At 32.8% G+C, this 16,151-nt stretch overlaps 1 protein-coding gene across 3 annotated transcripts in view; it reads right to left on the reverse strand.

Moving 5' to 3' along the window:
* Nucleotides 1-16,151, reverse strand: part of ptprna (protein tyrosine phosphatase receptor type Na) — a 94,851-nt gene that overhangs the window by 35,117 nt on the left and 43,583 nt on the right. For all 3 annotated transcript variants that reach the window (XM_061971816.1, XM_061971815.1, XM_061971814.1), the window contains exon 14: nt 561-770. In XM_061971816.1, coding sequence (XP_061827800.1) covers nt 561-770 — 210 coding nt within the window. The remainder of the gene's footprint in view (nt 1-560; nt 771-16,151) is intronic.

The raw sequence follows: 16,151 nt of genomic DNA on the forward strand, positions 1-16,151 counted from the left end.
CATTAACTATGGCATAGAACAAACACGAAACTGTGGCATGAAACAACTAGCATTAACTATGGCATAGGACAAACACAAAACTGTGGCATGAAACAACTAGCATTAACTATGGCATAGAACAAACAGGAAACTGTGGCATGAAACAACTAGCATTAACTATGGCATAGGACAAACACAAAACTGTGGCATGAAACAACTAGCATTAACTATGGCATAGAACAAACACAAAACTGTGGCATGAAACAACTAGCATTAACTATGGCATAGAACAAATAGGAAACTGTGGCATGAAACCAATAATGACGCCAGCACGACTGACTGGCAAAGGCAGGCTTAAATAGTCCTCTGATTAGAAGCAGGTCTGGTCCTGATCACCCGAAACAAACTCAGGTGTCAAACAGGAACTAAAAGAGTCCAAAACGAACAGAACAGAACAAAAACATGATCCGGACCACGGATCATGACAAATACAATAGCCAATGGACAGCTCTTATCTGAAAACCCTCTTAAGTGGAGGTAGCACTGTAATGACTCTTGCATTGTGAGCAACGTCACCTTACCTGATAGTCAAAGTGTGTTTCGGCTCCTCCCTCTGGCCCCAGACCAAGCTTGCCATTGGCCAGGTGGTGAGCGTAGTGTCTGAGGCAGGCGAAGGCCACCGCCACCATCAGCACCCCTCCCACCGCTGCCATGGAAACCAGCGTGATGACCGTCCCACTGGACCCCTGGGAAACCCTGGTCACCTGAGGGAGACCCCGTGCATTTGTCCTCTGGAAGGAAGGAAAACAAGAAGGGAGAATGATAGTAGACAAAGACCACACGACATCATCCTCTCACTGAGGCCCCTCCCCCTTTTAGGGACAAGCAGCAAAAAGGTCACTCTTGTCACTATTTACTTAACACAAGGCAGCGTTCTATAATCCTATTAAAGGGCAACTACACATTTTTAAGATGCTTGTTTATCATTTAAAAGAACACATGGGTTTTTTTCTTTTTGTATGCATTCTAACTCGTAAACACATGCTAACAAGAGTCAGCTAAAAAAGGTGGTAATGGGAGCGCTCTACAAAAACTTCAATGTTTTATATACACACTAAATATATATGTAATGTAGTAACATTCATAATAACATGTAATTTATGCATGATGTAAGTATATATGTCATGTAGTAACATTCATAATAACATATAATATATACATGATGTAAGTATATATGTAGTATCTAGTAACATTCATAATAACAAGTAATATATACATGATGTAAGTATATATGTCATTTAGTAACATTCATAATAACATGTAATATATGCATGATGTAAGTATATATGTCATGTAGTAACATTCATAATAACATGTAATATATACATGATGTAAGTATATATGTAGTATCTAGTAACATTCATAATAACAAGTAATATATACATGATGTAAGTATATATGTCATGTAGTAACATTCATAATAACATGTAATATATACATGCTGTAAGTATATGTGTAGTATCTAGTAACATTCATAATAACAAGTAATATATACATGATGTAAGTATATATGTCATGTAGTAACATTCATTATAACATGTAATATATACATGATGTAAATATATATGTCATGTAGTAACATTCATAATAACATATAATACATACATGATGTAAGTATATATGTCATGTAGTAACATTCATAATAACATGTAATATATACATGATGTAAGTATATATGTCATGTAGTAACATTCATAATAACATGTAATATATACATGATGTAAGTATATGTCATATAGTAACATTCATAATAACATGTAATATATACATGATGTAAGTATATATGTCATGTAGTAACATTCATAATAACATATAATATATACATGATGTAAGTATATATGTCATGTAGTAACATTCATAATAATATGTAATATATACATGATGTAAGTATACATGTCATGTAGTAACATTCATAATAACATGTAATATATACATGATGTAAGTATATATGTCATGTAGTAACATTCATAATAACATGTAATATATACATGATGTAAGTATATATGTCATGTAGTAACATTCATAATAACATGTAATATATACATGATGTAAGTATATATGTAGTGTAGTAACATGCATAATATGTAATATATACATGATGTAAGTATATATGTCATGTAGTAACATTCATAATAACATGTAATATATACATGATGTAAGTATATATGTCATGTAGTAACATTCATAATAACATGTAATATATGCATGATGTAAGTATATATGTCATGTAGTAACATTCATAATAACATGTAATATATGCATGATGTAAGTATATATATGTCATGTAGTAACATTCATAATAACATGTAATATATACATGATGTAAGTATATATGTAGTATCTAGTAACATTCATAATAACAAGTAATATATACATGATGTAAGTATATATGTCATGTAGTAACATTCATAATAACATGTAATATATACATGATGTAAGTAGATATGTCATGTAGTAACATTCATTATAACATGTAATATATACATGATGTAAGTATGTATGTCATGTAGTAACATTCATAATAACATGTAATATATACATGATGTAAGTATATATGTCATATAGTAACATTCATAATAACATGTGATATATACATGATGTAAGTATATATGTAGTGTAGTAACATGCATAATATGTAATATATACATGATGTAAGTATATATGTCATGTAGTAACATTCATAATAACATGTAATATATACATGATGTAAGTATATATGTAGTATCTAGTAACATTCATAATAACATGTAACATATACATGATGTAAGTATATATGTCATGTAGTAACATTCATAATAACATGTAATATATACATGATGTAAGTATATATGTCATGTAGTAACATTCATAATAACATGTGATATATACATGATGTAAGTATATATGTCATGTAGTAACATTCATAATAACATGTAATATATACATGATGTAAGTATATATGTCATGTAGTAACATTCATAATAACATGTAATGTATACATGATGTAAGTATATATGTCATGTAGTAACATTCATAATAACATGTAATATATACATGATGTAAGTATATATGTCATGCAGTAACATTCATAATAACATGTAATATATACATGATGTAAGTATATATGTAGTATCTAGTAACATTCATAATAACAAGTAATATATACATGATGTAAGTATATATGTCATGTAGTAACATTCATAATAACATGTAATATATACATTATGTAAGTATGTATGTCATGTAGTAACATTCATAATAACATGTAATATATACATGATGTAAGTATATATGTAGTATCTAGCAACATTCATAATAACATGTAATATATACATGATGTAAGTATATATGTCATGAAGTAACATTCATAATAACATGTAATATATACATGATGTAAGTATATATGTAGTATCTTGTAACATTCATAATAACATGTAATATATACATGATGTAAGTATATGTCATATAGTAACATTCATAATAACATGTAATGTATACATGATGTAAGTATATATGTCATGTAGTAACATTCATAATAACATATAATATATACATGATGTAAGTATATATGTCATGTAGTAACATTCATAATAACATGTAATACATACATGATGTAAGTATATATGTCATGTAGTAACATTCATAATAACATGTAATATATACATGATGTAAGTATATATGTCATGTAGTAACATTCATAATAACATGTAATATATACAAAATGTAAGTACATATGTCATGTAGTACCATTCATAATAACATGTAATATATACATGATGTAAGTAGATATGTAGTATCTAGTAACATTCATAATAACATGTAATATATACATGATGTAAATATATATGTCATGTAGTAACATTCATAATAACATGTAATATATGCATGATGTAAGTATATATGTCATGTAGTAACATTCATAATAACAAGTAATATATACATGATGTAAGTATATATGTCATGTAGTAACATTCATAATAACATGTAATATGTAAGTATTAATTTCACAGACTTATCACAATGTTCACAACAACAATAACAAGACTACTAATTATGGCAGACTTAACAGTATTAATAATTTTTTAGGAGTAATCTAGTGAATTACTTTTAGGTCCATTATGATGCTGTTAGCGATAGCTTGATGTAACGTGGCACGCTACTTTTGATGTGGTTTTATGTGGACAACAAGACAGCCTCATAAGTGCAGCAAGTTCAATGCAGGAAATATCATTTTACTGGCGACAGCAACCAGCAGTATCGCACTAAAATGAACTTGATATCACACAGGAAGAGGCAACATCACACTGTGACACAGCAGACAACAACAACATACGCACACGTACACGATGGGAATATTGGACAACAAATCAATGAGTGAAGTGACAAAACTGGCCATCCAAACAATACCCCGTTTGTTGACAAGAAGACATGGCAGCCATGGAAGTACATTCAGTCTCTTTATCTAGCAGAGAAAACACAATCTGGGGAAAAGGTTAAAAAAAAGCCAACACAATACCGCTGCTAACAGCTAAAGCTCCATTGAAACATTCGATGATGTCAACCGTCACTTGGCAACAAGCCCCGCCTTTTAAAATCACAGACACAGACAAACTGTATGGAACGTCTATCAACTGCCTTTGTTTTGTTTTTTAAGTAACACGTTAATTACTTAATAATTCCAGTAGTAATTCAGTTACTTTTTTGCTAATATATAACTTTTTCAAAGTAACTTTTTAGAAAACTGTTCATGAGAGACAACTAAGACTACTTTGATGATCCAGAAACTTCTATTTTTGAGGCTGAATATAAAGAGGATGATGTACAAGTTTTAGAAGCTAAACAGATGCAGCTTGAGTCAAACACTAAGCATCATGTAGCAGTATTGCTAAGTGCTAAACAAGATATACAAACATAATAAAACAACCACTTACTGTACAATGTCTGCTCTCACTGGGATAAAGACTGATGGCATGTTTATATCTTCCACTTTACAGCAACAATTCACTCACGAATGGTTAGTGGGGTTTTTTTTTTCCTGTTTTTCTGACCATCTCCGGGTCTAAGTTGGATGTCAAAGTTGACCAACTTGTGGGATTATGTCCACAACCTTCTACTATCTATCATCTAGAATTAACTTTCGCCAACTCAGAGGCCATGCAGCAGCTCAATATGTCAATATAGCAACATAAGCTAGGTGATTACTCTGTGATTACGACTTTACTAAAAATAGTCTGTCTGTGTTAGCACTTATAATAACAATATTGCTAATACTTGTTAATATTCAGGTCACCACATGTAAATGGAGAATTGTTGCTGCTTTTTGGATGTTTTTAGAGAGTTTAATGGGCACAATACTACTCCCTTTAGCTGCGTTGTTAGCCACCTCATACTAGCCATATTTTACGACTTACAATGCATAAAAGAATGTGATATAGATATGATATTGATAGGAGAATACACCATGTCCACATATAGATATGATATTGATTGGAGAATACACAATGTCCACATATAGATATGATATTGATTGGAGAATACACCATGTCCACATATAGGTATGATATTGATAGGAGAATACACCATGTCCACATATAGATATGATATTGATTGGAGAATACACCATGTCCACATATAGATATGATATTGATTGGAGAATACACCATGTCCACATATAGATATGATATTGATTGGAGAATACACCATGTCCACATATAGATATGATATTGATTGGAGAATACACCATGTCCACATATAGATATGATATTGATTGGAGAATACACCATGGCCACATATAGATATGATATTGATTGGAGAATACACCATGTCCACATATAGATATGATATTGATTGGAGAATACACCATGTCCACATATAGATATGATATTGATTGGAGAATACACCATGTCCACATATAGATATGATATTGATTGGAGAATACACCATGTCCACATATAGATATGATATTGATTGGAGAATACACCATGTCCACATATAGATATGATATTGATTGGAGAATACACCATGTCCACATATAGATATGATATTGATTGGAGAATACACCATGTCCACATATAGATATGATATTGATTGGAGAATACACCATGGCCACATATAGATATGATATTGATTGGAGAATACACCATGTCCACATATAGATATGATATTGATTGGAGAATACACCATGTCCACATATAGATATGATATTGATTGGAGAATACACCATGTCCACATATAGATATGATATTGATTGGAGAATACACCATGTCCACATATAGATATGATATTGATTGGAGAATACACCATGTCCACATATAGATATGATACTGATTGGAGAATACACCATGTCCACATATAGATATGATACTGATTGGAGAATACACCATGTCCACATTTAGATATGATACTGATTGGAGAATACACCATGTCCACATATAGATATGATATTGATTGGAGAATACACCATGTCCACATATAGATATGATATTGATTGGAGAATACACCATGGCCACATATAGATATGATATTGATTGGAAAATACACCATGTCCACATATAGATATGATATTGATTGGAGAATACACCATGTCCACATATAGATATGATATTGATAGGAGAATACACCATGTCCACATATAGATATGATATTGATAGGAGAATACACCACGTCCACATATAGATATGATATTGATTGGAGAATACACCATGTCCACATATAGATATGATATTGATTGGAGAATACACCATGTCCACATATAGATATGATATTGATTGGAGAATACACCATGGCCACATATAGATATGATATTGATTGGAGAATACACCATGTCCACATATAGATATGATATTGATTGGAGAATACACCATGTCCACATATAGATATGATATTGATTGGAGAATACACCATGTCCACATATAGATATGATATTGATTGGAGAATACACCATGTCCACATATAGATATGATATTGATTGGAGAATACACCATGTCCACATATAGATATGATACTGATTGGAGAATACACCATGTCCACATATAGATATGATACTGATTGGAGAATACACCATGTCCACATATAGATATGATATTGATTGGAGAATACACCATGTCCACATATAGATATGATATTGATTGGAGAATACACCATGTCCACATATAGATATGATATTGATAGGAGAATACACCACGTCCACATATAGATATGATATTGATTGGAGAATACACCACGTCCACATATAGATATGATATTGATTGGAGAATACACCATGTCCACATATAGATATGATATTGATAGGAGAATACACCATGTCCACATATAGATATGATATTGATAGGAGAATACACCACGTCCACATATAGATATGATATTGATTGGAGAATACACCATGTCCACATATAGATATGATATTGATTGGAGAATACACCATGTCCACATATAGATATGATATTGATTGGAGAATACACCATGTCCACATATAGATATGATATTGATTGGAGAATACACCATGTCCACATATAGATATGATATTGATTGGAGAATACACCATGTCCACATATAGATATGATATTGATTGGAGAATACACCATGTCTACATATAGATATGATATTGATTGGAGAATACACCATGTCCACATATAGATATGATATTGATTGGAGAATACACCATGTCTACATATAGATATGATATTGATTGGAGAATACACCATGTCCACATATAGATATGATATTGATTGGAGAATACACCATGTCTACATATAGATATGATATTGATTGGAGAATACACCATGTCCACATATAGATATGATATTGATTGGAGAATACACCATGTCTACATATAGATATGATATTGAAATGACATGTTGATTATTTAAGGAAGGAAACATGTCATGACAGGGGAGGACTCAGGCAAAGGTGGTGTGTGGGAACAGGTTGACGACACCTGTTGTCATAGCACCTGTTGTCATAGCACCTGGGGTCTGGGCGCCACAGTGGGGGGAGGAGACAAATCACCATGGCAACAAGTAAGACGGTGCTTGATGGCTTCTGCCTCACACACACAATACGAGGTGGGCTGCATCTTCATTACTCTTGCATTTTCACTTTCATCCAACTCAAAGTGTACACATGCTGCTGTATATGTATATATATATATATATATATATATATATATATATATACATATATATATATATATATATATATATATATATATATATATATATATATATATATATATATATATATATATATATATATATATATATATATATATATATATATATATATGTATGTGTGGGAAAAAAATCACAAGACTATTTCATCTCTACAGGCCTGTTTCATGAGGGGGGGTTCCCTCAATCATCAGGAGATTTTAATGGGAGCATTCACATACCATGGTTTATATAGGGCACAGAGTGGGTGGGTACAGGCTGGCGTAGGGGCGTGGTGATTGGCTCATGTGTTACCTAGGAGGTGTTTCCGTCTGTGGCGGCATGCTGTTACAATTTCGCTGCGCTTGTTGAGGGATGACAGGTCTGGACGGTAAATAATAAACAGTTTCTCTTTCAAGCATAGGTTGCATCTTTTATTACCACTATTGTAAGGTGTGCTGGATGCAAGAATTTGCCATGTTATTGAATATTCAACATTATTGTCTTTGAGGTCCCAAATGTGTTTGCTGAGTTCTGTGGTATTTCGCAGGTTTTGGTTCCTGAAAGAAGCCTTGTGATTGTTCCATCTGGTTTTGAATTCTCCCTCGGTTAATCCTACATATGTGTCGGATGTGTTAATGTCCTTGCGTACTACCTTAGATTGGTAGACAACTGATGTTTGTAAGCACCCCCCGTTGAGAGGGCAATCAGGTTTCTTTCGACAGTTACAGCCTTTGTTGGTTTTGGAGTCGCTCTGTCCGGGGGCCGACGGCTCATTTGCAATTGTTTTGTTGTGGTTTGAGATGATTTGTCGTATATTGTTCATGCAGCTGTAGCTCAATTTAATGTTGTTCTTGTTGAATACTTTTCTTAGGGTGTTGTCTTTGGGAAAGTGTTTGTCAATCAGATTGAGGAATTTGTGTCCAATGTTCGTTGAGACGTTTTTGCTGTATGGGGGGTTGTACCAGATGATGTCGTTTCGTTTTCTGTTCTTTTTTGGCTGGTTTCCTGGCGTGGGTTCATAGGTGAGGGTGAAATCGTATCCGCTTTCATCAAGGGCTTTTTGGTACGGGGGGGTTGCTTGGTCAAATTCAGCTTTGCTAGATGACAGCATCGATAGCCTTTTATTAATTCCGGTAGGTATTCTTTTCGTGGTGGTGGGTGGGTGTTTGCTGTCATGGTGCACGTATTGGAGTGTTGTGTTGGGTTTCGTGAATGGTTGGTAGCTGTTATTTCTCAGGTTGAAAGTGACGTCAAGGAAGTTGACGGTTTGCTTGTTGGCTTCAATCGTGATCCGTAGGCCGTTCTCTTTGAAAATTTGGCATATGCGCTTCTTGGTATCCTCGCTGCTCCTTGTTGGGAGTTTCCTCCTCTCCCAGCTCGCTAGCCTCAATCTGAACCTTGGTATTTACCGTGATGACGGACTGGCAGTGTGTCGCGCCTCGCCAAGGAGCAGCGAGGATACCAAGAAGCGCATATGCCAAATTTTCAAAGAGAACGGCCTACGGATCATGATTGAAGCCAACAAGCAAACCGTCAACTGCCTTGACGTCACTTTCAACCTGAGAAATAACAGCTACCAACCATTCACGAAACCCAACACAACACTCCAATACGTGCACCATGACAGCAACCACCCACCCACCACCACGAAAAGAATACCTACCGGAATTAATAAAAGGCTATCGATGCTGTCATCTAGCAAAGCTGAATTTGACCAAGCAACCCCCCCGTACCAAAAAGCCCTTGATGAAAGCGGATACGATTTCACCCTCACCTATGAACCCACGCCAGGAAACCAGCCAAAAAAGAACAGAAAACGAAACGACATCATCTGGTACAACCCCCCATACAGCAAAAACGTCTCAACTAACATTGGACACAAATTCCTCAATCTGATTGACAAACACTTTCCCAAAGACAACACCCTAAGAAAAGTATTCAACAAGAACAACATTAAATTGAGCTACAGCTGTATGAACAATAGATGACAAATCATCTCAAACCACAACAAAACAATTGCAAATGAGCCGTCGGCCCCCGGACAGAGCGACTCCAAAACCAACAAAGGCTGTAACTGTCGAAAGAAACCTGATTGCCCTCTCAACTGGGGGTGCTTACAAACATCAGTTGTCTACCAATCTAAGGTAATACGCAAGGACATTAACACATCCGACACATATGTAGGATTAACCGAGGGAGAATTCAAAACCAGATGGAACAATCACAAGCCTTCTTTCAGGGACCAAAACCTGCGGAATACCACAGAACTCAGCAAACACATTTGGGACCTCAAAGACAATAATGTTGAATATTCAATAACATGGCAAATTCTTGCATCCAGCACACCTTACAATAGTGGTAATAAAAGATGCAACCTATGCTTGAAAGAGAAACTGTTTATTATATACCGTCCAGACCTGTCATCCCTCAACAAGCGCAGCGAAATTGTAACAGCATGCCGCCACAGACGGAAACACCTCCTAGGTAACACATGAGCCAATCACCACGCCCCTACGCCAGCCTGTACCCACCCACTCTGTGCCCTATACAAACCATGGTATGTGAATGCTCCCATTAAAATCTCCTGATGATTGAGGGAACCCCCCCTCATGAAACAGGCCTGTAGAGATGAAATAGTCTTGTGATTTTTTTCCCCACACATACATATATTGCGCTCTACTACGGTATCGAGCACTATTTTTTGGATCACCTTATTAAGACATATATATATATATATATATATATATATATATATATATATATATATATAGATATATATAGTTAAAAAATACATTTGCATGTCTTCCCGGGTCCCATTGCCATTACAGTCGTGCCTTGTTTATCCCTGTTAATTGGTTCCGGACATGGCCGCGATGAATGAATTTCCGCGAAGTAGGAATCATTCATTATAAACACAATATGTCCATAGCTTGAGCATGGAAAAATGTGTTTACGACCTCCAATATGAGTTTTTCCAACGGTATGAGAGCCCTGTGGACACGGAGTGTGGATCTTTGGGTCCTTAACGATCGGATCCGATTCCCATTCCTGTGGTGACGATTCCATTCAGAGTCATTTCTCGATTCAACACGAGTCGCGATTCAAACCGGTTCTTGCAATGAATTATTTGGTGTAATGATTATAATGAAACTATGAAGCTCCTCTGGTGGCATGGCCTGAAACATCTTTTAAAATATGAATTCTTATTGAATTTTTTCATTCAATTTTGGAAAATTATGAATCTATTTCAAATAAATAAGAATCGCAAGTTGGATGTGAATAAAATATGTTATGCATCCCTAATGTTTAGTCATTTTTACATCAGATATAGTAACACCATGTGGCTGAGCCAATCAGTGGCCTCGATACTGAACAGTCGGCAGACAGATTCTTGCAATGTTAAATTATTTGGTATAATAATTAGAATGAAACTTGTTGTTGCAAGTTAGAAAATATTACTCTGGTTGCATGGACATGGCCTAAAAACAAGCTGATTTTAATGGTTTTTTTTTTAAAACAAGCATTTTTCTTTAATCGATTTTTGAAAATGATGATTTGATTCAGAATCGGGATGAATAAGAATCAGGAGGCCACGCCCCCTCCAGCTCCATGCGGACCTGAGTGAGGACAGCCTTTTTTTTTTATGACAGGAGGACAACAGGGTGACAAGAACTAAATCAGGGGTGCTCACACTTTTTCTGCAGGCAAGCTACTTTTCAATTGATCAAGTCGTGGGGATCTACCTCATTCATATATATCATTTATATTCACTTATTTTTTTAAACATATGTTTTTGTTAACAAGTTAAAGGTGTTTAATGATAATACAAGCATGTTTAACACATATAGTTAATATTGTTAATAAGTTAAAGGTGTTTAATGATAATACAAGAATGTTTAACACATAGTTAATATTGTTAACAAGTTAAAGGTGTTTAAAGATAATACAAGCATGTTTAACACTTTTAGTTAATATTGGTAATAAGTTAAAGGTGTTTAAAGATAATACAGGCATGTTTAACACATATAGTTAATATTGTTAATAAGTTAAAAGTGTTTAAAGATAATACAAGCATGTTTAACACTTTTAGTTAATATTGGTAATAAGTTAAAGGTGTTTAAAGATAATACAAGCATGTTTAACACATATAGTTAATATTGTTAACAAGTTAAAGGTGTTTAAAGATAATGCAAGCATGTTTAACACATATAGTTAATATTGTTAATAGGTTAAAGGTGTTTAATGATAATACAAGAATGTTTAACACATAGTTAATATTGTTAACAAGTTAAAGGTGTTTAAAGATAATACAAGCATGTTTAACACTTTTAGTTAATATTGGTAATAAGTTAAAGGTGTTTAAAGATAATACAAGCATGTTTAACACATATAGTTAATATTGTTAACAAGTTAAAGGTGTTTAAAGATAATGCAAGCATGTTTAACACATATAGTTAATATTGTTAACAAGTTAAAGGTGTTTAAAGATAATACAAGCATGTTTAACACATATAGTTAATATTGTTAACAAGTTAAGGTGTTTAAAGATAATACAAGCATGTTTAACACTTTTAGTTAATATTGGTAATAAGTTATAGGTGTTTAATGATAATACAAGCATGTTTAACACATATAGTTAATATTGTTAAAAAATTAAAGGTTTTTAATGAAAATACAAGTTTGTTTAATACATATAGTTAATATTGTTAACAAGTTAAAGGTGATTAATGATCATACAAGCATGTTTAACACATATAGTTAATATTGTTAAGTTAAAGGTGTTTAAAGATAATGCAAACATGTTTAACACATATAGTTAATATTGTTAACAAGTTAAAGGTGTTTAATTTATGTGGGCTTTGTACCGAGGATGTCGTTGTGGCTTGTGCAGCCCTTTGAGACACTTGTGATTTAGGGCTATATAAATAAAGATTGATTGATTGATTGATTGATTAATGATAATACAAGAATGTTTAACACATAGTTAATATTGTTAACAAGTTAAAGGTGTTTAAAGATAATACAAGCATGTTTAACACTTTTAGTTAATATTGGTAATAAGTTAAAGGTGTTTAAAGATAATACAAGCATGTTTAACACATATAGTTAATATTGTTAATAGGTTAAAGGTGTTTAATGATAATACAAGAATGTTTAACACATATAGTTAATATTGTTAACAAGTTAAAGGTGTTTAAAGATAATGCAAGCATGTTTAACACATATAGTTAATATTGTTAAGTTAAAGGTGTTTAAAGATAATGCAAACATGTTTAACACATATAGTTAATATTGTTAACAAGTTAAAGATGTTTAGTGATAATGCAAGCATGTTTAACACATATAGTTAATATTGTTAATAAGTTAAAGGTGTTTAATGATAATACAAGAATGTTTAACACATATAGTTAATATTGTTAACAAGTTAAAGGTGTTTAAAGATAATACAAGCATGTTTAACACTTTTAGTTAATATTGGTAATAAGTTAAAGGTGTTTAAAGATAATACAAGCATGTTTAACACATATAGTTAATATTGTTAACAAGTTAAAGGTGTTTAAAGATAATACAAGCATGTTTAACACATATAGTTAATATTGTTAATAGTGTTTAAAGATAATACAAGCATGTTTAACACTTATAGTTAATATTGTTAACAAGTTAAGGTGTTTAAAGATAATACAGGCATGTTTAACACATATAGTTAATATTGTTAATAAGTTAAAAGTGTTTAGAGATAATACAAGCATGTGTAACACATATAGATTCCTTTCTTTCATGAAGACAAGAATATAAGTTGGTGTATTACCTGATTCTGATGACTTGCATTGATTGGAATCAGACAGTGGTGCTGATAAGGTCCACATTTTCGAATGGAGGAGAAAAAAAGTCCTCCTTTCTGTCCAATACCACATGAAAGTGGTTGGTTTTTGGCATTTTATTTATCCAGCTTCCGTACTCCTTTGTATACACTTTACAAGAAATACATTGTCGGCAAACTCCGTAGCTTGCTAGCTTGTGCACGCCGGCTTTCTGAGACTCTTATTTTGGTAGCGCAGGCAGGATGAAGCAGAGCTTTTATTGTGCAACTGTGCAGTCGGTCTTTGGAGTTTTGACGACAGGTACGGCGCCAGAGTCTGTTGAAATAAAGTGTTTCTCGCCTTCCAGTCGGTAATTTGAATGAGCTGGCAGCAGCCAGCGTCATCTCAGAAGACCCTCGGGTGCCGTGAATGTCAATCAAGTGACGAAAGTGACGTCATTTATGATCGCTCATTTTTAGGACTATTTTTTTAATGCCTGGCTGGTGATCGACTGACACACCCTCCGAGATCGACCGGTAGCTCGCGATCGACGTAATGAGCACCCCTGAACTAAATCATCCAGACTAGAAATAAATTCTATTATTATGTTTATCTTACCTAAAAATAAATATATTTATTAATTACAAAAAAAAACTAAATACATGTTTACTATATTTTGCTAAAAACATCCAAATTAATTGTGTTTTTATTTGTATTTTTTCTGACTCCTTATTACATCCAGCCATAGAATCATACATTAAAATAAACATTAATTTAAAATTATCATAATAATTCATTTATAATGACCATATTTAATTATTAAAAATAATTGCTTGTTTATCAACAACTTTAGCATTTTATTCATTACATTTTGAAGCTCTCAGAAGCCAAGTTATGTTATATTCCTTAAGATTTATTTATGCAAGTTTGAAGTATCAATTATCTAAACACAGATTTGTTTGCATATTTTCAGGATGTAGATATATATATATATATATATAAGATTGCCCCCTCAACGGGGGGTGCTTACAAACATCAGTTGTCTACCAATCTAAGGTAATACGCAAGGACATTAACACATCCGACACATATGTAGGATTAACCGAGGGAGAATTCAAAACCAGATGGAACAATCACAAGGCTTCTTTCAGGAACCAAAACCTGCGAAATACCACAGAACTCAGCAAACACATTTGGGACCTCAAAGACAATAATGTTGAATATTCAATAACATGGCAAATTCTTGCATCCAGCACACCTTACAATAGTGGTAATAAAAGATGCAACCTATGCTTGAAAGAGAAGCTGTTTATTATTTACCGTCCAGACCTGTCATCCCTCAACAAGCGCAGCGAAATTGTAACAGCATGCCGCCACAGACGGAAACACCTCCTAGGTAACACATGAGCCAATCACCACGCCCCTACGCCAGCCTGTACCCACCCACTCTGTGCCCTATATAAACCATGGTATGTGAATGCTCCCATTAAAATCTCCTGATGATTGAGGGAACCCCCCCTCATGAAACAGGCCTGTAGAGATGAAATAGTCTTGTGATTTTTTTTCACACACATACATATATATATATATATATATATACATATATATATGTATGTATGTATATGTATGTATATATATGTATATATATATATATATATATATATATATATATGTATATATATATATATATGTATATATATTTCATATATATATATATATATATATATATATATATATATATATAAATGTATGTACTGTATGTATGTGTATATATATATATATATATATATATATATATATATATATATATATATATATATATATATATATATATATATATATATATATATATATATATATATATATATATGAAATACTTGACTTGGTGAATTCTAGCTGTCAATATACACCTCCCCTCTTAACCACGCCCCCGCCCACAACCACGCCCCAGTCCCACCCCCGACCACGCCCCCCTTCCTTAATAATATATTTTAAAATATATATATATACATATATATATATATATATATACATATATATATATATATATATATATACATATATATATGTATGTATGTATATGTATGTATATATATGTATATATATATATATATATATATATATATATATATATATATATGTATATATATATATATATGTATATATATTTCATATATATATA

This window comes from Nerophis lumbriciformis, linkage group LG13, assembly GCF_033978685.3.
Source record: "Nerophis lumbriciformis linkage group LG13, RoL_Nlum_v2.1, whole genome shotgun sequence".
In the NCBI taxonomy this organism is placed as follows: Eukaryota; Metazoa; Chordata; class Actinopteri; order Syngnathiformes; family Syngnathidae; genus Nerophis; species Nerophis lumbriciformis.